Genomic DNA, 25,283 nt, shown 5'->3' on the forward strand with positions numbered 1-25,283 from the left:
ACCAACTACTGTAACTGAATAGGCTCTCCAGCTTTGGGAGTATATCCATGATCATAATTATACAATACAAAATTAACAAGATAATTTATTCGCTATTTCCTCTCATTTTTTTAATATTTTTTTCCCCGTCATCTGTTCATTTATTCGTGTCCCTTGTTTCACCTTAAATGTTTAAAGAGAACTTAAGATGACACACATAATTATCCTAATTTGAATTTCCGATTTACCCAACATATACTGTAGGTACAGATTTAATTGGTAAACAAATTATGTAATTCAGATCTGAGAAAATATAGCCACCAAAGAGATTTATAAAAAATGGACCAGAGGTATTTGCATTCATGAATGTAATTTAGAGAATCAAGAGCTGGTTGTCATTAATTATTTGATACACTCGGAATGCTGTATGCTAGCTTAACACAACTTTCCAGGTAGTCTGTAACAGACACTAAGAATTTGATTGCATTTGCAATGGATTCATGCTTAGTATTGATTAATGCAAATTTGTGAAGTTTGTACTGGCAGGTAGTTGTGACATTTAATAGATTGGTTAAAGGCCAAAGGTAGCATAAGATAATACAAACATGATAATACAAAAACGGTTAAAAGCCATGTTAATTTGAAAGGGACTTACAAGTTTGTAATGATTATCTGTTGAGCTTATTATCATATTTTATTTATTTAATTTTTGATTTATTTTTCCATTTTCATGGATATATTACAATGTTTACATTAGTGTAGTACCTTGAATTTGTGAATCAATTTCAAGCTACTTGTTATGAAGTATAAATCATAGAGGTAACTTAAATCACAAATTGGTCTGACATACAGTAGATATGGGAGAAAGTTGGCTCGTTGCATTTAGTTTATATGCCTCACAATTATCATAGATCACCAATTCAGTGGAGTGAGGAAAGATGCTTCCTTTTTTTTTGCATACAAATAGGCAGACTATGAATGGCCTGTGTATGTAACTGGAATAGGAGATGGTCTGGAGGAAATGATTCTAGCATGTAGGATATGTTATAAGATTATGTTATACAAAGTCTCCCTTTTGTACTTTTCAGCCAATCGGCCTTGATAATTTGCAACTGATAATTCACAGTTGTCAAATAGTTAGAACATATTTGTCATATATATTCATTTGGATCTCCAAAATAGAAAGAGATAGAAAACATGTTTCTTTATTTTTCATTTTCGATATTGTTGCTTTTAAACAGGACCAGCTGAATCTACCGGTCAGGATTAAATTTGGTCATCTGGGTAAACTTACCCTAAAGATCCCATGGAAGAATCTATACTCTGCACCAGTGGAGGCTACTCTAGAGGGACTGCACCTCTTGGTTGTGCCAAATGCAGGTACAGTATATGAAAATGATAGAAAATCCCAGCTCGAAACGAACATCTAAGCACTTTGGGTGGTTGAATGAGAGGGGAGGACATTGGCCGAAGGGGTTTGGACGTAGGAGTCCAAAGGGGACTGGCACAGTAGTAAAAGGTGACCAGTTCATTCTCTGCACTTTGGGTAGTAGAATGAGAAGGGAGGGCTTTGACGAGACAGGTTACAAGCCTGTCACTTGTAAATATCAAAACCAGTAAGTTTTGGAATAAACATGAACTAAAAGGGTGTTCAAGACACAATGAAGACAGGTTGTTATAAAATAGATATAAGTCTTAGATTAAAAAGAAAGGTTGTTCTTTTATTTTCATATAATACCCATTTAGTTTAATAGATCTTTCTTTTGTTTTTTGAAAAATTTGTCATACTGTGGAAAATAATCTGATTTGATCAATTGGGGCATTAAAATCTTATGTTTTTGTAGTGATGTTTAGGTTTTCCACCTAAGGAGTTGACTTTGATGGTCTGTGTGCTAGACTTTTTACAAAATGTTCCCAGTCACTTTAGTGACTTGTAGAGCTTATGATGTTTAAATCGTTATTCTAAAGGGGAGAATATTCAATAAAGAAAAAGGAAAGAAAAAAGTTAATTGTTAAAAGGGCTTCAGATGTTAATACTGTATACTTCAGGGGGAAAAATGTTTTTTTTTTGTCAAATTGTAGGAGCATACAAGAGGGATTTCCTAGTCAAGATCGATGTATAATAGGAGGTGATTATCTTTTGCTGAGAACAGAATTATCTTTATTTTGCAGGACTGGATTTTAGATGGCACAGTATGAATTTGATTAGTCTGCAAAAAAAAAAAAAAAGTAAGAAAACAACAAACAAGTGTATAAGTAGAGACTACCAGCATTAGTCCTGATTATTATATTGTCTGTTTCAGTACTTAAAATCCAAAAGGCATTAAACACTAATAATCTACAATGATACTCACTTTCTACCTCATAGTACTCCCCCTCAGTACCATAAAGTGTCTTGTGGCTATAATTCATTGTCAAATTATGCAGACAATATACAATACCAGCAAATTTTAATGACTCCAGGGACTTGGAACTTGAGCTATGAGAGATGGCAATATCTAGGTATTTAGAGTCATTCAATTCATTGTCCCTCAATTGAAGGTCGACTTTAAACAACAAAAATTGCAAATTTACAAGATGGAGCATTTATAATGCGGGTTTATTCTTGAAGTTAAAATATGACCTTCTAGGCATAAGTTTAGTCTTGAAGTTGATATGATATTCGTCCAAGATAAAGAAAATAATTAAGCACTTTTCTCAGACATTCAGGAGTATGAAAGTAACACAGTAGAGTAATATTATTGATGAAACATTTTCACAGGCCGGCTGTAAAATACTTTAAGAAGTGTGGCTATGAGTGACCATTTTTTTTAAATTTCTAGCATATTTAGGGCTGATATTGATGGACGTTAATTAACGGCAAGTACTGTATACCGAAGAGCATTCATACAGAAAGAACAGTCAACAAGGCCGTCAGAGATCTTTACTTTGTTGGTTTACTTATAATTTGCAAAATAGTCAAGATTTTAATCAGAATTTGAAAGCGCCTTTTCTCCTTATTGTTTAGAAATGTTAAATTGCAAAACATGTTCCTATTCTTATGTACAATGTATAGTGTCAAATGAGGGCTAGAATGAAGTACACTTTCAGATGAAAAAATATTGCTTCAAATATTGTGGCTAATGTAAAGGATTAGAGTTATTCAATACATTTATGATTTATGACACCCATTGTTTTATAGACAAATGAGCTTTCTAAACAGTAATGTGTACGTCTTCAGATGAAATAACTCAAACTGAATCCATATTCCCCCCCCCCCCCCCACCTCCTGCATCCTACAGTAGTCAGAAAGACAATGTGACTTTGTTGAGTGACCAGTCAGCTTCTATAATTATCTAGCTGTCTTTATTTACTAATTTATGGAAAGTATTGTTTATTCTGAGTGATGAGAGAGATTGCCGTACAAGTAGCATTGACTTCCAGCAGAGCTTTGTCAGTAACAGTAGTTCTACAGGAAACATCAGCAGTTGTTGCTTCTTGTTCTTCTTTTGATTGATGTAGCTCACATCTGTTTGCTACACAGTGTTTTACTTCAAGCAGTCATAAGCTTTTATTTTGATTTATGATAAATTTGATCTATTTGCCAAGCCTTGCATCCTGACTTTATAGGGTCGTGAAAGTATTTTCAGTCAGTTTGCCCACCACAGAGGTCATTTAGTGCGTTTATACAACACCTGCAAAAGATTTGATCCAGGTGCAGTATCCCTAGATATAGAATAAATTTCCTTTTGGGATACAGTATTTTGATCAACCATGCTGAGTGCTTGCATTCTCTACACACTCCCAGATCACTATACAAACTGTACGCTGTCACAGTTATTATATACAGTACAGTACATCGTTCTCTCATTACAGTTCTGTCAAATAGACATTGACCTGCTTGTGAACTATATATATACATGTCTGTTGTAATAATTGCTGCACAAACAGGCTACTCAACAAACCATGCTGAAAAACTTAATTCACTGCCCTGTCTGTGGCCTTTTCCGTTTGCCATAGCTGGTCTTTGTGTTTAATAGCAGGTTATTGCAGCGTGGACGCTAGCTACATGTAAATGCAATGAGGTCATTCCTGAATGGATAAATTTGAATGATACTTACGGATTTACTGAGGCATTGTGGGTAATAGAAAAGACTAAAGTTCATTGGGATGGATGTAATAGCTCATGAAGGTCAACTTTTGGATATGGCTTGATCTTTCTTTGTCCAGGGTGGGTTTCTATTGAGAAAAAGGTTGAATGTGTTGAATGAATATTGTACACTTGTACTACTGTGTGCGGTGTGCCACAAGGTTGGTCTTGGGATAAATATCTCATACCATGTAATGAATGAGAAGCAACTTCAGTGCCTACAGTACATGCTATGCTTTTAAGGTACTAATGTTATTGGATTTAAACATAATTCTTCTCCAGTAGCAAACTTGTTTCACCAAAACTATGGATATGATAATAAAGATTAATCATGAAAGTGAATAATAGTTTGATCATCCTGCAGTGAGAGATGCGATTTGCGTCTTGCAGTTTACAATATGTGCATCATTTTAAATTTTATAAACAACCAAAATTGTTGTCCTGTCATGAACTGATTTATATAATCAATTCAATTACATATCAATGCAGTATATCTCACTACTGATTTTCATTTATGTATTGAATTAATTAAATTATTTCATTACTGTATTGACAAGTTTTTATTTTTTTTTTGCTTATACCATATATAGACACTCAATCACAAAACTCCAATTTTATATGTAATTAAAATAACCCAACTATCCATTAAGTACAGTACAGGTTATATTTGACTGTACATAACTAAAACATATACACAGTGCCTGTGACAGACCAACCAGTGACTAGTGTCTATGATTAATATTTGCCATTTCACGGCAGTGTTGTGAACAGCACTGTACTGTAGGTACAGACATTCTCATTCGGTGCATGCAACAGTATGTGGTCAGTTTGACATCTTCCTATTTTTCAGATGGATAAATCAGATTTTCTAGAATTAAAGCTTAAAGCAGCAGTCTTAGTTGATTTAATTCTGTTCAGTATTAAAATCCCACAATGATGTAGGTGTTTAGCTTGTCTCATCAACTTTCACAACAAAATAATGGAGTAAAGGATTTTGAAATTTTTGAAATTTTCCAAGTTACTTTTTACAGGTCGCTAGTATTATTTAAAATGTGTGTTGGCAACAAAATGAGCTAAGTGGATTATTATTAATTACTGACTTAGTGTCTTTCATTTGGTGAAAAAGAATTGTTGCCTTAGTCTGATCTTTTGTAATCAAAGTTTGAGTATCACTCGATAGGTTTGGTAAAATTTCCAAGTGAACCAGAGTAAGCTACTTTAAGACTTTTGCCAGCGGTGCATGTATAATTAAGTTCCATCCAGACTAAATTACTTCTATTTGATAATAGGATCAAGTCTTGTCTCAGATCTCCTGATGCATGAATGATCTATAAACCTTCAATCTTGCCCAGAAGTTACAGTAGTACTCTATCCATGCCATTAACTGCATGCAAAGTTCGATGATAACAACGTTTCCAAGGGATTATAATAGATGTCGCTTTGTGTTTTGTGATTTTGTACTTTTCTAGAATTTTATGAACAAATAACAGGGAGCATTTAGGGAATATGTATTGTGCAGAAGAATTTCTGATCATGATGTCTAAGACATGATCATTTCATGCTTTAATATAAGATCCATCCTCCCTTCGTTGCCCAATTGGTTGGACGGGGGGGGGTGGGAGTTAAATTCAGTGATTCTTCTTTGGAAATAGTTATAATATATAGTGTGCAGTATAGTACTTAATAAGATTTAAATGTCCCACCTCTTCATCATGTATAGTTTCCTCTATTTCATTCCTGTCTTACCTGTCTCCTACACAAACACACCCTACACACTGGTAATGTTCTTGCACTATGCCCCCAATGTGAAAATTCTACTAAATTACTAAATTATGTTAATTATATATGGCCACAGATCTGACAAACCTTGACACAGAGGATCATGTTAGCAATCAATGGTGTCCTGCACCTACCAGTAATAACACCTAAACTGTTTTCAACCCCTGGGCTTCTTTACCTGTTTCAGATGCTTTCCATATGAGGACAATATTTGGAATTCTTCATCGAACTTTGAATCGAAAAATGATTACCACTTTTTATCTCTCACATTTATAGATTGCATCCTTGAATAAATTTACCTGTCTTTAAAGTATCTCTTACTAAATTGAGAATTGCTGGGTTTTTTGCCTTTGCTTTGTTTTTCTGTAGTCGTCACGGGGACTACAAATGACCGTCTGTGAATCATAAGTATTCATTGGATTTTCAAAACCCACGACTGAATGAGAAAAGTAAATTATTTAATACTTCAAGCTGATGGAAAACAGCTCACCCTGAAAGAAAGGATGTTCAGCTTTTTTTCTTGAATGCTATGATTTTATATGTTTTTATCTTCTGTTAATGTAGACATCAAGTATGATGCTGAGAGCGAAGCTAAGAGCAAATGGGAGTCGAAACAGAAGACACTGCAGGGTATCGAGGATGCCAAGAAGAAGGAAGCGGAGAGGGACAAACGTGAGCACAATTTTATACGTTTCTTCTTACATCAAGTATTTATGGTTGGTGCACTGTGTAGTGCATGTTTTACAGTTCTACAGCATATCTTTTTAGTTATCATCAGATCTGGGTTTGGTTGAGGTCTAACCCTCCCCCCCCTCCCTTGTTTATTGCATTGTGCCATGACATAGCAAATTTACCTGAGACATGCACTGTATCTTACTCAAACGTTTCCCTTTTGTACTTTTAACAGCTACCGACCCCAAAGCCGCAGGTTTTGCAGAGAAGGTCGCTACCCAGGTCATCAAGAACATTCAGATTAAAGTGAACGATATACATGTTCGTTATGAGGATCGAACAACGAACAAGGAGGCACCATTTGCCATCGGTGCCACCCTTGAGGGCTTCTCTGTTCTGGTAGGTTAACAGTTGTACCCAGTTCTCTTACTTTCATACCCATCACTTAACCACCCCTTCCAGTTTATCTTCTTGTACATTCAAGCTTTGGATGTAAAGGTTTTGATAACTTCCATGGTAGGTTCCGTTATACACTGATCACCCACACTGGTATCATTAACCACTGTGATACATTATCCGTAAACTCCACAACTCCCAACTTTGAAGTTACCAAACCATTGCTATCAATGAAAAGCAATGTGATTCAATGGAAACCTAGCAGGAATTAGAGGAGGGAAGAGGGGGTGGTGGGGAGGGGGTGTTGTCCAAGAAGTGGGTCACAGTGAGGCATATTGTTAAACAGTTGATATGTAGGTATATGGAAATGTGCATGAGTGGGCTCATGACTTTGAAGTTACATAACCAATGCTATCCATGTGATTCTTTGCAATGGACACCTGTCATGAAGTATTTCAAATGGAAGAGTAGGTGTTCCACCAAGAAATGGGTTACCTGGGGTGTAGTTAGATGGAAATGTGCATTAGTGGGGTCAAGACAAGTAATAATAATCACTGGTACATACTCCAACAAGGTATTTGGAAAGGGGGGTTCATAGAATTGTAAACCCTTTGTTGTGGAATTTTAATGACATAGCTAGCAACATCTTCATGGAGACTGAATAAGATAATAAATTCAAGAGGCTGTCATCCTACTAGACTTGTTGATGGATCAGCTAAATGCAGCTGATGTCATAAATCTAATTACTTTAGTGGCTGTCATTAATCTAATTACTTGTATGCCAGTCTCAATATATCTTCTCCATCTTTAGTGTGATACACATCTATTGTGAGCATCTGAAAGAGTGACAGGATTTCAGTTTATCAAGATACAATTAGTTTATGGTAACTGTACAGTGGTTCTAAGCAGATGTTAACTCGTTAAATTAGAGCTCAATATACATTGTGTTTCACTGTCGATTCCACTTCAGAGTTAGTCGCAGAACTGGCTCAAATTTTGCATGTTCAACTGTACCAAATCAAATCGAAAAATGTTCCTGGTTCTGACGTGGTTACTATGGAGATAATAGAGATAATAAACAAACATAACCTGTGTCTATCGTCTTTCATAGCGTTAATGTTAAATTTATGGGTACAAGGAATTGTTGCGGGAAATTCCCCCCAAGAGAAAATAGTTTGCAGGACTCTCTAGATATACTGTGGGAATCCCACAATTGCGCGTCTTAATGCGTACACTGGTTCATATATAGACTACCCCATAGCCCACCATCTGGCATTCCTAGTTCAGAGTCCACCTTTGATCCAATAAATCATATTTTCTAATTTATAACTTTTTCTATTTTCCAGACTACAGATGAAAACTGGTTGCCATGCATCCTTGACCAATCAGTGGAGATGATTTACAAGGTCATTTGCATTCCCCCCTTTCTTTATCCTATTCTGTTATTTGGGTTTATATTAAACATAGTATCAAAGATGTGAGGTGTTTCATACCATCAGTTTACTTTCCAACCTCATTTGAACATCAGCTTTGCATATAGTTGGCATCGGTTTGTACAGGAGGACCTAGTTTTAGCATTATTCGATTTGGAAAGCCTTTTTTAAGTCCTTGTATTTCATTAGTTCAATGTCATTCTATCCATAAATTACAGGTTTCCCACCATTTGCCTCAGTTTATGCCATTGTTTTTATGTACAACCAGTTTGTCTCTAATAAAATATGTTATTGTTAAACAAGGTTTCAAAATGCAATAAAATATAGCAAGGTACTTCATTCAATGAAAACTCCAGACATGATTATGATAGTTTTACACAGCACATCTCCTTGGCAAGTGTTAATTACCTTTTGTGTCAGTTGTCAGTGATTAAATTACTGAAACTATTTATAGTAACCATTATACTCCTGTCTTCATCCTACCTCCTATAGCTTGTGCAATTGAACTCTTTGGCCGTGTACTGGAACACAGACTCACCTCTGTATTCTGCAATGGAGAGGCCACAGCTCATGGTAAGAGTCCTCCATCAACTCCTCCATCTTATTATCTTAAACTAAGGTCTATATAACGCTCTGATAAATGCCTCATGAGTGAACTATTGACTTGGAAATGCGATTGAAAACTGCTTGGATAGAAGAAGAGTCTACTTAATCCTATGGAAAATGCCAGTTAGCAAGAAGCTTGAGTATCATCAAACAATATGGATACATATTTATGTTTTGGTGCCAGTTAGGCTGGCCTATGAATACCAAAATAAATTGTGAGCAATGGGTATTGAGTATTCTGGTGCAAGATAGGCTTCTTACTCTGGCCCAGTGGGGTGTCAAAGTGGAGCGAATAAATCTTACAAGAATACTGATTTAATGCATATATATGATGGTGTCATTGTCAAAAGGTTTAAACAAAATAATATTGCAATTTCATCTGAATCCTTCTATATAATTGGTTAAAATAAATGTGGTCATTCTGTCAACTCTCAAAAGTGGTTAATGAAACACTTTAGTCGTCCCTTGTGGTTATTATCATTAGTGTGATGACGCTATTAACGGTTGCTTATTATTTTTTATCGCCCTTTCTGTTTTCAATTTTTTTTTTCTTCCATTCAGGCTGGGATGAAAGAATCTGTGGCAAAGAAGGATAAGGTACCCCCTGGTTATCAGTACCGTGAGTAAGACCTTTCTAATTTTATCTCTATTCAGCTGTCTTGATAAAACCGGGAGAAACCACAGACAGATCTCTCTTGTTTAGCTTCCTCTCAGCTGACAACTGAATGTAGAAATTTAAGAGAAGGGGCTTGGAGGTATTCACCTGTTATTCATGGTGTTGCCTTTTAAGTCAAAAGATATAAAACATATGTGAAACATGCATAGATCTGTGGCTATGTAATGTTCATAATATTCATGTGTGTTGTTTGATCCCCCCATTGGCTAAACTGGAGATATTTGTAATACATGCACATAGACAATACCATTGTTGGTCCTGCAAATTAAACTTGTTTTCCCACAAACCGATATTTGTCAATAATGTCATCCACAGGTGATAAAATTGTGGGATCCGATAATATTCTTGTCACTTAATATATGTAGTCTCTTTGTAACTTGACAGTGGTCTAAATTAATATTCTTTATCTTATCTGAAAGCAAGGCTGCAGTTTAAATATTTGTTCATTAACAGTTCAAGGTCAGGTCAGATAGGATTGTCATTGAACTGGCCAGGATTTTACTTGTAACAATAAGATTGTTAGCTTGAGCTGTTCTTTAAAATATAAAGTAATTTACTTGTTGTCATGTTCTTTGATAAATGAGGCTAGATTCAGCAGCCCCTCTTCCCGCCCCCCCTTCCCCATCACCCCAATAAAAGTAAGTGAATGAATGAGGAGATTGTGTATGTGGTATTTTACCTAATGATTACTGTATCCCAACAAGAATAAGTCTAAACTTAGGGGGCAGAATATAATTTAGGATTCCAAACGTGACACTTTTCATAAAATCACATGTAACAAAAAAATTAAAAAAATTTAGAAACAAATTACTTTTTGCTTCACTGCAAGAAATTGAAATTTGACTAAACAGACAAATGAGTCACTGTGTTGTTTGTTTTTACTATGAAAAAAATAAAAAATTGATACAGCTGGTTTAAGATACTGTTAGAGTGTGCTAGTATTCAACACCCTGCAACAAACAAAATACTTTCAGTAAAAAACATCACTTTTAAATCTTTGGGGTGGGTCACTGGGTCTCTAACACAAAATAATTGCTCCACTGGTCTCTCTCACCCCTGTTATGTTTTCCTTCTCTCCTTTAAAGCTTGGTACTTTCCATTCACAGTTGTTTAGTATTTCGGGCCTACTTTAAGATATCTACATCAATCCTTGCTTACATGTTCCCTCAAGACAAGATGCTCACCATGTACATGTTTGCAAGTACTGTTACCTCTTAGCTTCTTAAACTGTAAGTTCAATATTTGAATAAATTGTTCACATTTGTTCATGTTTCAGTCATTGCACCTATATCATCACAAGCACAGATGAGAATCAACCCACGTCCAGAGGCTAAAATGGAAATACCTAAGGCTTGGTTGAACCTAGTAGTGAACAGCATTGCTGTCGCTCTGCAGAGGAAACAGGTACAGTTTTTCAAAATGAAGATATTCTCTAGAGCTTCATGACAGACCTGTGCCACATAATGCTGCACAATAGTACAAAAAGGTGGATGAAATATAGGTAACACCCCCCTCCCCCCCCTCCCCCCTCCCCCAAGACAAAAACTTAAATGAAATGTTAGGTAACATCCCCCCTCCCCCCCTCTCAACCCAAAGGATGATAGTAACATGTAAGCATTTCTTCCATTTTAATCTACCTTGAGAATAAAAAATAAAAAAATCCTTTACTTCCAAGTTAATTTCTAACCAGCATTACCCCATTTGTCCTAATTTTGCATAAATTCTAAATTTATTCTTCGTTTTTCATTATCAGTACCGAGACGTCATGAAGCTACTTCAGAACTTTGAGATGATGGCTCGCAATGACCCCTTCAGGAAGTACAAGCCAGATTGCCCTCTGAAGGGAAATGCCAAGAAGTGGTGAGTCCTCTTCCAGTATATATATATATATATATATATTTATTTATATGGATCTGTCATAATAGGGGTCTACTCAGCAGCTGACCATGTGTTGCACATATCTTGCTGCCCATATGTTGGCAGCATATTTTGGACCTGGTTGTACTTAAGTCCAGTTTGGTTGGCATTTTGCTAAACTAGTACTTTTACTGTGTGAGTAGCAGATACACATGCTTTTATTCTGAGTCTTGTACTGGTTATCAGGCATGAACGTGAGTCTTTCACTGGTTATCAGGCATGAACGTGAGTCTTTCACTTCTAGCTTTACATAAACGTCCAAGATCCCCTTGAATGAATTATTACATTTCTTGATAAGCAATTCATTCTTGATAAGCATTTCTCAGCAATGTAATTGTCAAACTACCACAAAGCAACAGGATAGGCTACAGATATATATATATATATATATATATATATATATATACACACTACTGGTGTTCTTATATGTGCACATGTCTGCCCAGAACAGTATGAGTGTACACTGCTTAACGAATATATCCATTATATCTGTCCACAGGTGGCATTATGCCATGAACAGCGTCATGAAGGAAGAGATCAAACGACGCAGTGAGCTGTGGTCTTGGAAGCACATGGAGAAACATCGTAAGATGTGCAAGCAGTACACCAAGCTATATCTAGATAAGCTGGACACAAGCAAACCAGGAAAAGACCTCATAGCCAAAGTCGAGGTATAACATGTCTATGCCAAACACAACTTCCTTTAGACTTTGTTTTAACACTTGGGCAGAAGTTAAACAACACGTCCTGTAAGGCATTTTTTTGTGTGCATTTGACCAAAATGCTCAAAATAAGACATCGATTGACCAACCTTAGATGACACTAAACTAGCTTTTTTTCATCAAATGAATATTAAGTATCATGTAAATAATCTTTCCATTTGATTCCGAGCATTTTGTCACTAAGACACGTTTTCACATGACCATTAATCCCATGCAAATTCCAAATTAAAAAAAAATGTAACTGATTAAATAAGGTGTTCTGCGATATCTTTATCATGCTACATTTAGCTACTAAGTCACATTGTAGGATTATAATGAAAAAAAAGTCCCCCAGAAAGATACATTCTACCTCTTTGTATTTCATGTTTAATACCAAACACAGTACTAATCAACCAGCCAATGTAAATCAAAGGTATGAATATGAACTGATGGCTTGTACTGTATGTCATGTTACAAGAAAAATACAAGGAAATGGCACAGAAGAACACCTGCAATATAAACAATGTGTGTTGATGTATTGATAGGCCATATGCTTGCACTTTGTATGTAGATAACACTTTGGTCATCAGAGGTATGGCAGTTTTGAAAATGGAAACTTTTTTTTAATAAACCAAACATGGTAGTAACATGCAGGGTTAAACAAGGTATGAACACAAAATGATGGTCCTAATGAAAAATATGGAGCAAAATAAAGAAAAAAGAAAAACAATATAGTTTTAAGTCTATCCCACAGTAAGGCAGTTTAGCATCAAGTATATTTAATCCAACCATTTATTTATTCAGAATATCAGAAAAGTTACTGTTACCTTTCATCATATCTTTCCAAGTATGATTCATTAAGAGAGCCAGCCCTTTGTTTCGATCTTAACTAGAGTTTTTCAACAGAAGCAAAAACTTGAAAATGGTTTACAAGCAATTTTAATTCACCTTCCAGATCTCTTTTTTCATTCTTTTTCCTTTCTTAGGCTCTTGAAAAGGAGCTTGATGTCCTGAACATCACGTTATGTCGGCAGCAAGCAGAGGCTGAATTTAGGAGGCTAGGAAAGAAGAGGCAGGCGGAAGGTGGTGGAGGATGGTTTGGCGGATGGTTGGGAGGAAAAAAGAAGAAAGAGAAGAAAGAAGAAGAGAAAGACATGAAAGGTAAAATAGATACAGAAAACCAAGCATTTTTACAACCAATAATAGAAATGTTTTCAATCTACCCTGTTGTAGTTTTGCTACAAAAATTTCTGACTCCTAAAACTGCCTTTCTAAAATTCTTCATAGTAGCGTCAACATGATCAAATGAGGATCCCATCTAGAAATATGCTGCAAGTAATAAATGATTTCCTTTGAATCATAAAATGTTGTCCAAAAATGTTACAATTAGTATTAATCCTGTAAGATTAAGCAAGATTAATATCAATCTTTTCTTGGTAGCAATTTTGAAGACTCTAAAATTTGTAAACATAAATTTCATAAATTTCACGTTTGACTTTGCTTCATTATATGAAATGAAACTATCCAAGCTAATGAACTACATCGCTATGGGATTTCAGTATCAGATCTTATCCAAACAGAGAACTGCTTTCAAAATATTGTTCTGTTTTCAATGTTTTCTCATCTGTGAAAACAAACTTCTATAACATCTGTCCGTCTTTTCCAGGATGACTAGCTCCGTAGAACGGCCATAAATTTACTCAGCATGTATCTTACAGCCTGACTTATCAGCTTAGTTTCATGCTTGTTACCTCAAATCAAAAGTTAAATGCTGCAGAAAGTGCAGTTCACGAAACCGATGAATCCATATCTGACATTGATTTAATCGACAGTTGCCATCACAATTGAAAATCGACTTCATTTCACGGATCTCACTCTTTTTATCGTCAAATTAGCGGAATTTAACCTTCCGTGTCCTGATGTATGCTCTGATGAATCTGTTCTTCAGTATCATGTTACAGATGGATTGGCTGAACTCTCAAGCTGAACGATGCAGTCATGGTTATAATTACATGAATGCACACACATGCTGTGGCATGTGATGTGAGGTGATCATAGCCATTACTGGGACCTGAGGGGATAGGGAATGGAATTGGAGTGATACATTTATGTAGGCTCCACACATGCTGTGGCATGTGATGTGATGTGAAATAGGTATTACTGGGACAAGACCTAAGGACAAGAGAATTGTGGTTTTTGATAACCAATTCAAGATGAGCACTATATCACATAACATTTATTTACGTGTAAATGTTGTTAACTTGTAAACTTTGTACCTGTGATTATTTCTAAACTTACTATTGGTGAAACAAAGTACAATAAATTATTGAAAGTTGTTATGGCGACCAAACTCCAAATTTTGACGGTGTTTTGTCCTGTTTCTTCGCAGAACGTTTCCAAGATGCTATGACAGAGGAAGAGAAGGCCAAGATGTATTCAGCTATTGGGTACAGTGAGAATGTCCCAGACCCAGCCTTCCCACCTGATGTAAGATCAATAACAGTAGCACACTATCTCAGTGTAGTGGGTAGTAGTGGGCCATGGTGTAGATGGTTGACAGCAGATAGATGAATAATATCAAACCTTTGGTCAGACAATTGTAGAAAGGGAGAGGTGGAATGGGGTGGAGGGTTGCGAAGGTCAGGGGAGGGTGGGTAGAAGCAAAAAGTTAGGATGGTAATTTTAGGTAACATAAATGTATGGACTAGGAGTGGGGAGGGTGAGGGAGGGGCAGAGGCACATATTAAAGCCATGAGTGTACAGACAAGATTATAGATAGCTTAATCAACTCATTTGTTTCCTCAACTCCCACCCCCACCCCTTCCCCCTTCTTTCCCTATTCATGTGGTGTGATACTCATACAATGGACCTAGATAAGAGTCAGAAATGTTTGATAAACATTTGTAATGTTACCATGTGGATACTTAGAATAGACATTAAACAGGTAGAGAATTAGCCTAATAAGAGTAACATTGAATAACAGTAGGCCTTAAAATGATATCAGCTATTTGAAGTTACTATGATGTCATGGTAACATGCATATGGTTCAGAAAAGAGTTTTAAAAACATGACTGCCTTGTAGATCAAAGCAAAGTTTGAATTGCTTCCACAATTTATATGACTTTTCTGTGCTGTTTTGTTTGTCCATCTGTGGAGAGAGCACACAGACAGGTTGAATGGTGTCATTACTACTACCATTGGTAAAGCTGGCTTCAACATGTCATTTATCTAACTTTTACCTCCAATTAATGTCAGTTGTGTTATGAGCACATCACCTGAAATTGAGGATTGACAATAAAACCAAACTCATTTGTAATGATGTAAAAGTTAGCTAAATTTTTCAGTTACGAATAGTCAAGTCACATGGTACTATTCGAGGTCTGAAGTGAGTCCTTTTAGCCAACTTGCATTAGCACAGTGGAGGAGTTATATAGCCTATACCCTACACTTTTGTATATATTTAGAGAGCGTGATATGTGACACTGGTTAATCTACAGCATGCCCTCAAACTTCCTATATAACTTTAGACAATCCACTTGGTTTTAATGTAACAATTATTCCCGTGAAGGAAATGTTAATGTGTACATTTTACATGTCGTTCCTTTTGACAGTACGTTGGTGTGATTGCTAGCGTCAAACTGGAGGATACATCGGTACGTCTGATAGAGGATGCCGAGTCCAGAGGTGACTTGGTTAAAGTCGCAATCACAGACCTATCTGCTAACTTCAACCAACGACCAAGTGCTGAGGCAATCAAGTAAGAATATCTTCAGGAAACCTTTATGACATGCTAAAAGCCTCTGCTCTCCCCCCCCCCCCCCCCCAAAAAAATCTATCCCAGGATGCTCCTGTTGTCAGTAAGGGTCGAGAGGTTACAGAAGCTTTGAATACTCTGGCTCTTATCTCTGGAACAAGTTACCCGATCACATTCGAACATGCTCTAAACTTTCTACATTCAAAAGTCTACTTAAGATCCATCTTTTCACTTGTTCTTTTGTAAATTAATCTGCTTTCTTTGTAAAGCGCCTTGAGCAGTGACTTTTGTCTACAGATTTGGCGCTTTATAAGTCTCATTTATTATTATCATTATTATTATTATTATTATTATTGTGGAGGTCAGGCTTACCATGCAGGTTCGGTTTTCAGGTTGTCTTGTAGCGGCTAAATGTCATTACAATTTAATACGGACCTGCTGAATGTGTAGAATGACTTCCAAAGTACAAGCCAGTTGGTTTTTATCACATTAATCGCTAACTGATAAACAGAAGAAGTGGAAAATGTTGCTGAGTTTGTTAGTAGTTATTAAAGTTTCCATGTATTTCAGAATTACTTGGATCTATCCTTCTTTAAGAACTTTTGGTGACCTAGACCAACCTTCATCTGTCTAAATGGAAAGTAGGAACTATACCCTTGTTCTTTCGTGAAATATCTTGTCCATGCTTGAATCTTACGCCATGGAATTTTATCGAAGCCTCTTCAGTAGCTCTAAAGGCTTAAAATTGTTAGTATTTGGTTTCTTTTGAGTGCACTAATAGACAAATAGCAGAGCAAGAAAAGGAAATGTTATTCAGTTTAATCTCTAAAAACAAATTAATATTTTCAGCATGCAAGTGAGTGAGTCTTTCAAAAGAAAAATTTATGCCAACTTGGGATTCAAAGTATGAGCAATTTGCTTAATTTTAACTTAATTTTCAATCATAGGCTGGAGGCCCAACTGGGTGACTTTAGTGTGCTTGGCACCCCTCTGAATGGTACAGTTCCCCAGATGGTTGAGTCACAGACCCAACTAGCAGACACCAAACTACCTATGATTGACTTTAATCTGGAGACTAATCCAGTAGATGGACTGGCAGATCAAAGGATTAGATTAAAATCACAACCGATTAAAGTCACCTATGATGCCGTAAGTATGGCAGAGATGGCACTTTAAATTGATCATTTTAGTTTATCTAGTAAATTTCCAATGTTTACACCTTTTCCCCTTGTCACATGGGTTTATTTTTGACAAGAAATTTGTAAACCTTTCTTTCAAGGAAACCACACCAGCATAAAGGAGAATTAAGTCATATTAATCACAGAGTACATTAGCCTCCTTTAGCCAGTCATTTTAACTGAATGAGATTCTTATCATATGGCTCTGTCTAATAGATCTCCGTTGATCAATAGAGAGAACGACTGGAATTAAACCTAATGCCGACCTTGCAAAACTTCCCGGAACCACTGATCTTACACTAATAGCTAAAGAATGGAGACAGCGACAGTATTCATACATAGTGTTTTATAATTAACTTGATCTTATTTCTTTTCTACAGAACACAGTTATTGAGATTACCAAGTTCTTCTTGCCCCCCGACGATGTTCAGCTGGACGAGTAAGTAGTGTGTGGTATCTCTGACATTAACATGATAGGAGTAAGGTGGGGAGTGGGTGGTGTATTTTATAGGCACTGATCACCCAATCCTTGACCGAGAGGTGTTCATCTGCCATCTGGATGCTCGAACTGTTCTGAATCTCTGGATGCTTTCAGTTTAGGTCATGTATAGGTCACACCTCCCACCGCACCACTTAGGTGTGCTTCTGGGGTGAGGGGCCAGCAACCCCCCACCCGTCAGTAATTCCTAAGCTGCTGTGAACCACTGATTAGCCCATGTGGATTTCTCTTATAGTGCCTCACAGCCTATATTAGCTCTTGACTTATGTCAATCTTCATGGGCTATTGTTCACTCTAGCTTTTATATTTCAAAAAAAAGGGAAAAATCTTACATTCTGAAATGGAGAATGTATTGTTATTATGAATTTTAGTATGGTTACTTTATTATCACGATGTTATAATTTGGTTTAAGCAAAAACTTTTGAAAGAACATGCATTGATACTTAACAAAAGCAGAAAATATGCCACAATTGGTTCTGCTGTCCCGCGGAACAATTGTCGACTGATGACAATATTTCAGTTGTTGGGAGCTGGGTGTGTTGTTAAGGTGAAAACTGGTGATTTATTGAACATCTCATCTCTTGTTTCTGTTATCTGTTCAAATTCAGCCTCTCTGCCGCAGCTACGACGGGATTAATGGACATGGGAGGCCAGTCAACCACGGGACTCCAGTTTATGGTGGACAACAAGAAGATAACGGATATCGGTATAGAGATCAAACCGTTGTATGTGGTGGTACCTGAGAAAGGCATTGATGATGGGTACGATGACTTGACAACATTTTAAGAAAATATATTGATTTCATCAGTGTTGCATGTTGTAGTTCCATTGTGTACAGAGACTAGGAAAGGTGCATGGACTATGAGTGGGGAGGGTGAGGGGGGCATTGGCCTATTCTTAAAGCCATGAGTGTACAGACAAGATTATAGATAGCTTAATCAACTCATTAGTTTCCTCATCTCTTACTCCCCCCCCCCTCCCCCTTCTTTCCCTATTCATGTGGTTCCTTTCCATACTTCTGTTATGGTTCTACTAACAATGTAAGGCTTTATTAAGTTCACTTTCGAGAGGAGATTTGTAATAAAGTGCCTTCAAGCAACCATGTTTATGTTTTCAAATAAGGTCTAAGTCAATGTAAAATAAAAAAAACTATGCACAATATATAGTAGACCAATTTAGTCTGTTGAGTTCAGGCTTGTAAATTTGCTCACAAATGACATTTGGATTCTGACTGGGTTTTTTTCTTACTTCTTTTTTTCTTAATAATAAAATAAAAATGTTAGCAAAACTGCTTATCCACTAGAGAGCCTGTGTAGGAGAATGTGTAAAAGTAAGTTGGCCTGACGTTTCGATCCTAGCAGGATCTTCTTCAAAGGCTTAAAAAAACAAGAACAAACACTTTTTTTTAAATCTTCTTTTCTTATAGGAAAGGCAGAACATTGGTCATAGATCTGGGAGAGATTGGCATGAAGACCCAGAATGATTCCAGACACATTGGAGAAAGGAAAGAGGTTTGTGTTTCCTTCCATCATTGTCCTAGAGTTTATAGGAACATTTTCCAATCAGACCTTTCCACATCAGTATAAGTAAACTGCACTGAAATCTGCAGATGTATATTAATCTCATTTTGTGAGGGCTCGGGAATTGAATTAGTCTAGACAGGGGTTTGCCAACTCTGCCATCCAAAATAACTGAGAGTAAAAGGTTACAGTTGACTAAAGGAGGATACCCAACTAGATCTTCATTATAAAGAACATGAGAACCAGAAAAGGTGACAGATCTACTGGCAAGAAACTGCTTTGATATGGGATTTTATTATCGAATAATCTTCCAAATCAAATTCAAGGAGCTTTATTAATGCAGACTTCTAAATAAATCACATTTCAAGTTTTTTACATTTATGATTCCTTTATTACTTTTTAGAACGAATCAGAAGAGGAGTTGATCAAGAAGGCCTACGATAGATTCGACATAAGTCTGAAGAGTATGCAGGTCATCTTGGCTGGAGACGGTGAGTTTAAGAATTAAATTGATGTAATAAAACAAAATATTTATCCTTCAATAAGCTGTGTAAACCATGGTTAAATTGTCCAGTATTTTCTTCGGTATATTTTACTTTAGTTGTGTGGATGGAATTTTTACATGTAAAGCTTTATGGCCAGTATGCAAAACACCTCCATTGTATGTTGCTCCAGAAAGCTTGAAAGGGATAGACTCTTGTGAATGTTTTCTCTTATTAATTTCCTTAGTTTAGGTCCCTCTGGTAGAGGACTTTCTGTAGATACAAGAAAAGAAAGTGTAAGAACAAAATAAATAGAACCTTTTTTTATTTTCTGTCCCACCTCAGGAGATGATTGGCAAGCTATCAGAACGTTGAAGAACAGTTCAAACCACATACTGCAACCTCTCGGATTGAACCTGCTCCTGCAGAAGTGCATGGTGGAGGATGCCAGGCTACCAAAGTATAGTTTCAATTTCTACCTCTGCTCTTGACTAGTGACTTATTATCCATGACATTGCAGAATCAAAGTGAAAGTGAAACCAATTTAATGATAATTCGTGTAGTTTGTTTGTTTTGGGAAATTTTGTTTTTTTTTTGCCAGGAGGGAGGGGGGAGGGGGGTGTTCAAAGTAAATTATATTTTATGTGATTATATTTTAGCTACAATACAAGCATGCAGTTGTTATGCAGTATCACTAGGGTGGCAAAGAAGACTTCATTAAGCTATTCCACCTGAAAGAATCACAAGTAGTCCATTTCGTTGGAGCCTTAAGGGTTCACAATTTATCGCTAGTAGAAAGCCTTTGACATTTTTTCATATCGAGATATATTGTTCGCGGGACGGATCATTGATCCTTGTGTTATGTTCTTGATTAGAATCAATTATTAAAGATTTTTCATCGGTCCAATGTTTGTGACATTTGAATAAACAACAAATTGTTGTGAAAGTTTTTCAAGGAACATTTAGTTACAGTAGTAAAATTACCCATTCATATCCTCCATTATGTATTAATGTTCATCTGCCTTTCGCTGTTAGAACAACCGTGATAGAAAGTAATAATTATCAAAGAGCAGATGGCCAACTTTATTCAAACTTAGTCCTGTGCATGTATGGTAAACAACCAACATTAATATTAAAAAATAAAAATGGGTTTTCAGACAATTTTTGTAATATAATGATTGCGGAATTTAATGACGGGAAATACTTGTTCTGAGAAAATGTTCTGAGTTTTATCTCCTATAAAATGCTATTGTTCCTGTGTCAAAAAAGGGCCATACATCTTTAGACTTCCATTGCAATTTAACCACCTTGCGTAATATTTGGCGAAGCAATACTGGATAAATGATATCCCTGAATGATGATGCAAAATATCTTTCATAGTTTAAAGTTCCTCTTCCTTTCATCAAACAGAGAGATATAACAAATATTTTTCACCTCATTTCACATTTTTTTAGAATCAAGATGACTGGAGATTTACCTGACATTACTTTGGATATCTCAGACTTCAAACTGGAAGAACTGATGAAGTTAATTTTAAGTATTCCATTCCCAGAGGGAAGACCCAAACCAGCAGATGATGCACCAAAGGTACATTTAATCCACGGTTGCAAGTACGGACCGCTATAAGAGATTACACCAGTGATAGTTTACACTACATACAATGTGTGATGAAGATGGTACTGACCGGCATCTTCAGCGGAGAAATGGTCAGATAGGAAGTACTATTAATCAATTAATCAATTCCTGGATAGGTTTGATCGTTAAAACACAGGGCTTGTAATCCTGCCTTGATGTGATACTCTTCTGAGTTCTGTCAGAGCAAAAACTATCTGTGTTCTTACAACTACTTAGAAATGTGTGATTAACTCGCAGATCTTAAAGACAAGGAAATAGTTCTTTTGCTCTTTGCAATTACTTAAAAACTCTCCTCACAAATTTCTGTTTATGTATCGGTATATGTTTCGTGTTTTACTAATGATATGTTATCAATATAATCAAGGAGCTGCTATTTATTTTTTACCCCCTTTGTGGTTGAGGACAAGTAGAATATTCCTACTAATTACCTTACAGTTTCATTCTTAGTGAAGCATTGTTTTAGCCAAATTGGCTCTTGATGGGGATTTGATATTCAAGAAAGGGATCGACGACAATGGATGCTAATCTGCTGTGTCATACATAAAATTCAAATCCAGGTTAAAATTGACAATCCCCTTAACACACTCAAATCTTCTTTTTTATTTTCCAGGAAGTAAAGTTTACATCCAGGCCAGCCAGTTCAAGACCAGCTGCTGCTAGCCTTCCACCAGTAAGTTCGTCCCCATCAGGTAGCCCTGCCAAAACCACGGATCGGAAAGTGTCAGATGTTTACGTAATGGCCAAGGAAGTTTTGCCTGAGGCAAGAACATGTATCGGAGTGTCTGTCCTAGCTTCCTTTTTAGTTATCGCAGCTGCGTAGTAACTTTGCTTGCCTGTTCGTCTTCCTTGTTCTTGTGACAATCTGTGTCACCGTTTCTTTCAACCTGTTGTTAACCCTTTTCAAACCCCAAGTTCTTCACCCTTTCTTAACCCTTCTTCGGTAGTTTTTCCATCTCAAGTTTCTTTCTTCAAGGGGCTCCCAAATTGATAGAAATTATCTAGAGACATGATTCATCTGATGTAACTTGTCTGATTAAGAATTGTTAGAGTAACTAACTAAAAAAGTTAATTTGACATGATGCAAGAGAAACAAAAGAACCTGAATGATGTGTTAGGGGTTTGCTTGGCTAGAAGCTATTGGTGTAAACTGATTCTAAAAAGGACTTTATAAACCATTTGATTTCTGAAAAAGAAAAGTAATGTGGGATGGAAAAAAAACCTGAAATCTTTCAAGTTGTTTCAGCCTGTTTAGTGATATTTTTTCCTTTCTGTTAGGTTATCTTTAGTCAGAGTTTCATGCCTCGTTTAAAATGACTAACCTTCCGATCTAAGTCATATAGAAGTCCAGTTTTAAATTGTGTCGTCATATTTACTGTATTGGGTTACAGGTAGACTTGTATTATCAGGTTTCAATGCAAACCTAATTTTGAAAACATATTCTACACAAAACAATTATTCCAGAACATTAATTCTGAGTCTTTAAATATTTTTTAAGTTGGCATTTTGCATTCTTTTAAATTGCAGCTTTCTGGTTTAAATTAATTTGGTCAACTGTTATGGTGCAAAAAGTTCAAACAATGAATTAACTCTCGTTAGACATGGCTGGATTATCTTGTTTCTATGATAATTGCTTTTCATGATTTACAGGAATATCGAAACTAGAAATAGGTCTGTCGAATAAAGCCACAAACACTTGTCATTTTGGGAACCCCTTGTCTGATATCCCAGTATGACCATACTAACCAAGCAGCCTAACCACAATGAATGCATGTATCATGCTAACACCATTGCATGTCATATTAACCCATTCTATATAATGAAATGACTGAATATTCTTTGGGGATTCCTACTGACGACGTACCCAGTGGTGGTGATTTTTTTATCTCTGTCCTAGAGATCTCTCCAGATTATGTGTTTTCTGCCATTTTACCTCCTAGTGTCGTCAGATTTCTATGTGTAAATTGGCGTGTCTGGCTTCAAACGGTTTCTTATTTCTTCAAAATCTATCTATTTCGAAACTGTTAAAAAGCAGGATTCTGTTTTGATTTTGATAATATTTTGATAGTATCCATTACTGAAAACCCATTAGCAATACAGTTCATGACTTTGACAGGCAAAGTTTAATTTCAGAGTAAACCCTCCACCCCCCCTCCCCCAGCCTTTTCTTCTCTCTAAATTCCTTCCTTGCTCCTTTATATTGAATGAGTCTGGGTGTGATGACTGGTTACAGAGTGTGCAAGGTACTGTGGCTCTTCTAATTGGCATCACCCCTCCCCGCCCCCCCCCCCCCAAGCAAAGAAATGGCTAGATAGGGATGTCCACCAATAAAGAGGCTGGATAGCTCAGTTGGTACAGCACAGGGCTTATAACCCTGAGGGTCATTGGTGTGAATTCCCATTGTAGTCAAATATTTCTTTGCTCTTTCCAAAACAAAATAAATAAATAAAATATTCAGATTTCCTTCGTATTTGGTTCGTACTAAGTAATTCCTGCATAGGATTGTTGGTCATTTAAGAAGTCCAGACTTTTAATGTGAATTTTTGATGGGAACTTTACCTTTTCAGATGCATGGAAATATTGTGGTAAATTATATACAGCTTCACTTGATGTTGCCTGTGTTGGTTTGATGCTTAGTTCAAATGGTACGGCAAAGATTTCCGATGTACTCACGGTTTTGTGACAGTTTCTGTTAGTCCGCTCCTTCCTTACATGTCTCCTCTGTTTAATTTGCACTATCCCATGTATCATGTCCCATGTAACAAGTCTAACAAAGTTGATCAAAAGTGAAGAAAAAAGAAGTGATATTAATAGTGGTTTGATATTCAATAGCCTTCTATGCTAGCCGCTGTAGGTTTATGATTTTGATTATGGTTTATGATTTTGATTATGGAAATTGGAAAAATTCCTACAGTCGACTGATAAGTTTACTTTCTTGGTTATGTATAGTTTTATGTATCCTTTCAGCACGATTGGTTTTAGATTAGAGAAAAAGTCAGTCCTGTCTAACTGTGTCTCAAAGACTCTCTGCACTGGTTAGATGTTTCCTTCTTTGCTGTTATAACTTCTGGAAAGCAATTAGTAGCAGCACTTTTAAGTCGAAGGTGAAGCCTACATATCTTTTATTGTAAATAGCAGCTTTCAAGGTCTTTGTATAATGATCTTCCTTCTTTTTTATTCTTTCTGTGTATGACAATCTTTTCCTTCTCTACTACTACATTAATTCACAGCTATACTCTGCAAACTGTGAAGTACACAGAGCAGTGTTGCATCAGTTTCATACAGGCAGCACTGTTCCGGCTAAATGAAGGCAGTACTGTTTAATGGAGCAGTATTTTTCAATTAGGTGGAGGCAGTACCCTTTAAATGTCTAATTATTGTTCAGAAGCCTTTAATTAGAAACCTTTAATGAGGAGGAGGCAGTATCCTTTAAATGTCTTATTAGTGTTCAGTAGCCTTTAATTAGAAACCGTTAATTAGGTGGAGGCAGTACCCTTTAAATGTCTAATTAGTGTTCAGTAACCTGTCAATTCATACATGGAGACAGTACTGTTTCAATTTGATGGGATAGTACTGTCACTGAAATTGCATCTGTTTTCAATATTAACAAGTGTAGTGCTTCTTTTGTAGCCATGGATCATTCTTTCATACGATGGCTTAATAGGGACATGGGGGGGGGGGGGGGGAGTGTCCCACAAATCTCAGTAACTTCTGCTCATAGTGCTATAGGAAAAGTAGGCTAGGTACATTTGACGTAAATTGTTGTAAGCCTAGGCTCATCAATGCTGGTGATGAGTTTGCTGTGGTTGGAAGCATCTGTTGTGATATTTGTGCAAAGAAACTGAATACTATGGAGTGTCTTTGCTCAAATGTATAATTATGACAAGAAAAATAATGAATTCTCAATTTATAATATACCTAAGGAAAATG

At 36.4% G+C, this 25,283-nt stretch overlaps 1 protein-coding gene across 7 annotated transcripts in view; it reads left to right on the plus strand.

Annotated features, from left to right (window-relative positions):
* The window catches only part of LOC139966510 (intermembrane lipid transfer protein VPS13A-like), a 123,122-nt gene that overhangs the window by 41,165 nt on the left and 56,674 nt on the right, over window positions 1-25,283 (plus strand). For 6 of the 7 annotated variants that reach the window (XM_071969591.1, XM_071969592.1, XM_071969595.1 and 3 more), the window contains exons 4-23: window positions 1,221-1,359; window positions 6,452-6,559; window positions 6,795-6,958; window positions 8,302-8,361; window positions 8,881-8,961; window positions 9,556-9,613; window positions 10,947-11,074; window positions 11,424-11,530; window positions 12,087-12,258; window positions 13,275-13,449; window positions 14,678-14,775; window positions 15,900-16,045; window positions 16,990-17,191; window positions 17,601-17,659; window positions 18,328-18,480; window positions 19,146-19,230; window positions 19,643-19,730; window positions 20,067-20,181; window positions 21,176-21,308; window positions 21,967-22,116. In XM_071969591.1, coding sequence (XP_071825692.1) covers window positions 1,221-1,359; window positions 6,452-6,559; window positions 6,795-6,958; window positions 8,302-8,361; window positions 8,881-8,961; window positions 9,556-9,613; window positions 10,947-11,074; window positions 11,424-11,530; window positions 12,087-12,258; window positions 13,275-13,449; window positions 14,678-14,775; window positions 15,900-16,045; window positions 16,990-17,191; window positions 17,601-17,659; window positions 18,328-18,480; window positions 19,146-19,230; window positions 19,643-19,730; window positions 20,067-20,181; window positions 21,176-21,308; window positions 21,967-22,116 — 2,421 coding nt within the window. The remainder of the gene's footprint in view (window positions 1-1,220; window positions 1,360-6,451; window positions 6,560-6,794; window positions 6,959-8,301; window positions 8,362-8,880; window positions 8,962-9,555; window positions 9,614-10,946; window positions 11,075-11,423; window positions 11,531-12,086; window positions 12,259-13,274; window positions 13,450-14,677; window positions 14,776-15,899; window positions 16,046-16,989; window positions 17,192-17,600; window positions 17,660-18,327; window positions 18,481-19,145; window positions 19,231-19,642; window positions 19,731-20,066; window positions 20,182-21,175; window positions 21,309-21,966; window positions 22,117-25,283) is intronic. The other variant, XM_071969597.1, reaches the window with a different exon arrangement.

Source organism: Apostichopus japonicus, chromosome 4, assembly GCF_037975245.1.
Source record: "Apostichopus japonicus isolate 1M-3 chromosome 4, ASM3797524v1, whole genome shotgun sequence".
In the NCBI taxonomy this organism is placed as follows: domain Eukaryota; kingdom Metazoa; phylum Echinodermata; class Holothuroidea; order Aspidochirotida; family Stichopodidae; genus Apostichopus; species Apostichopus japonicus.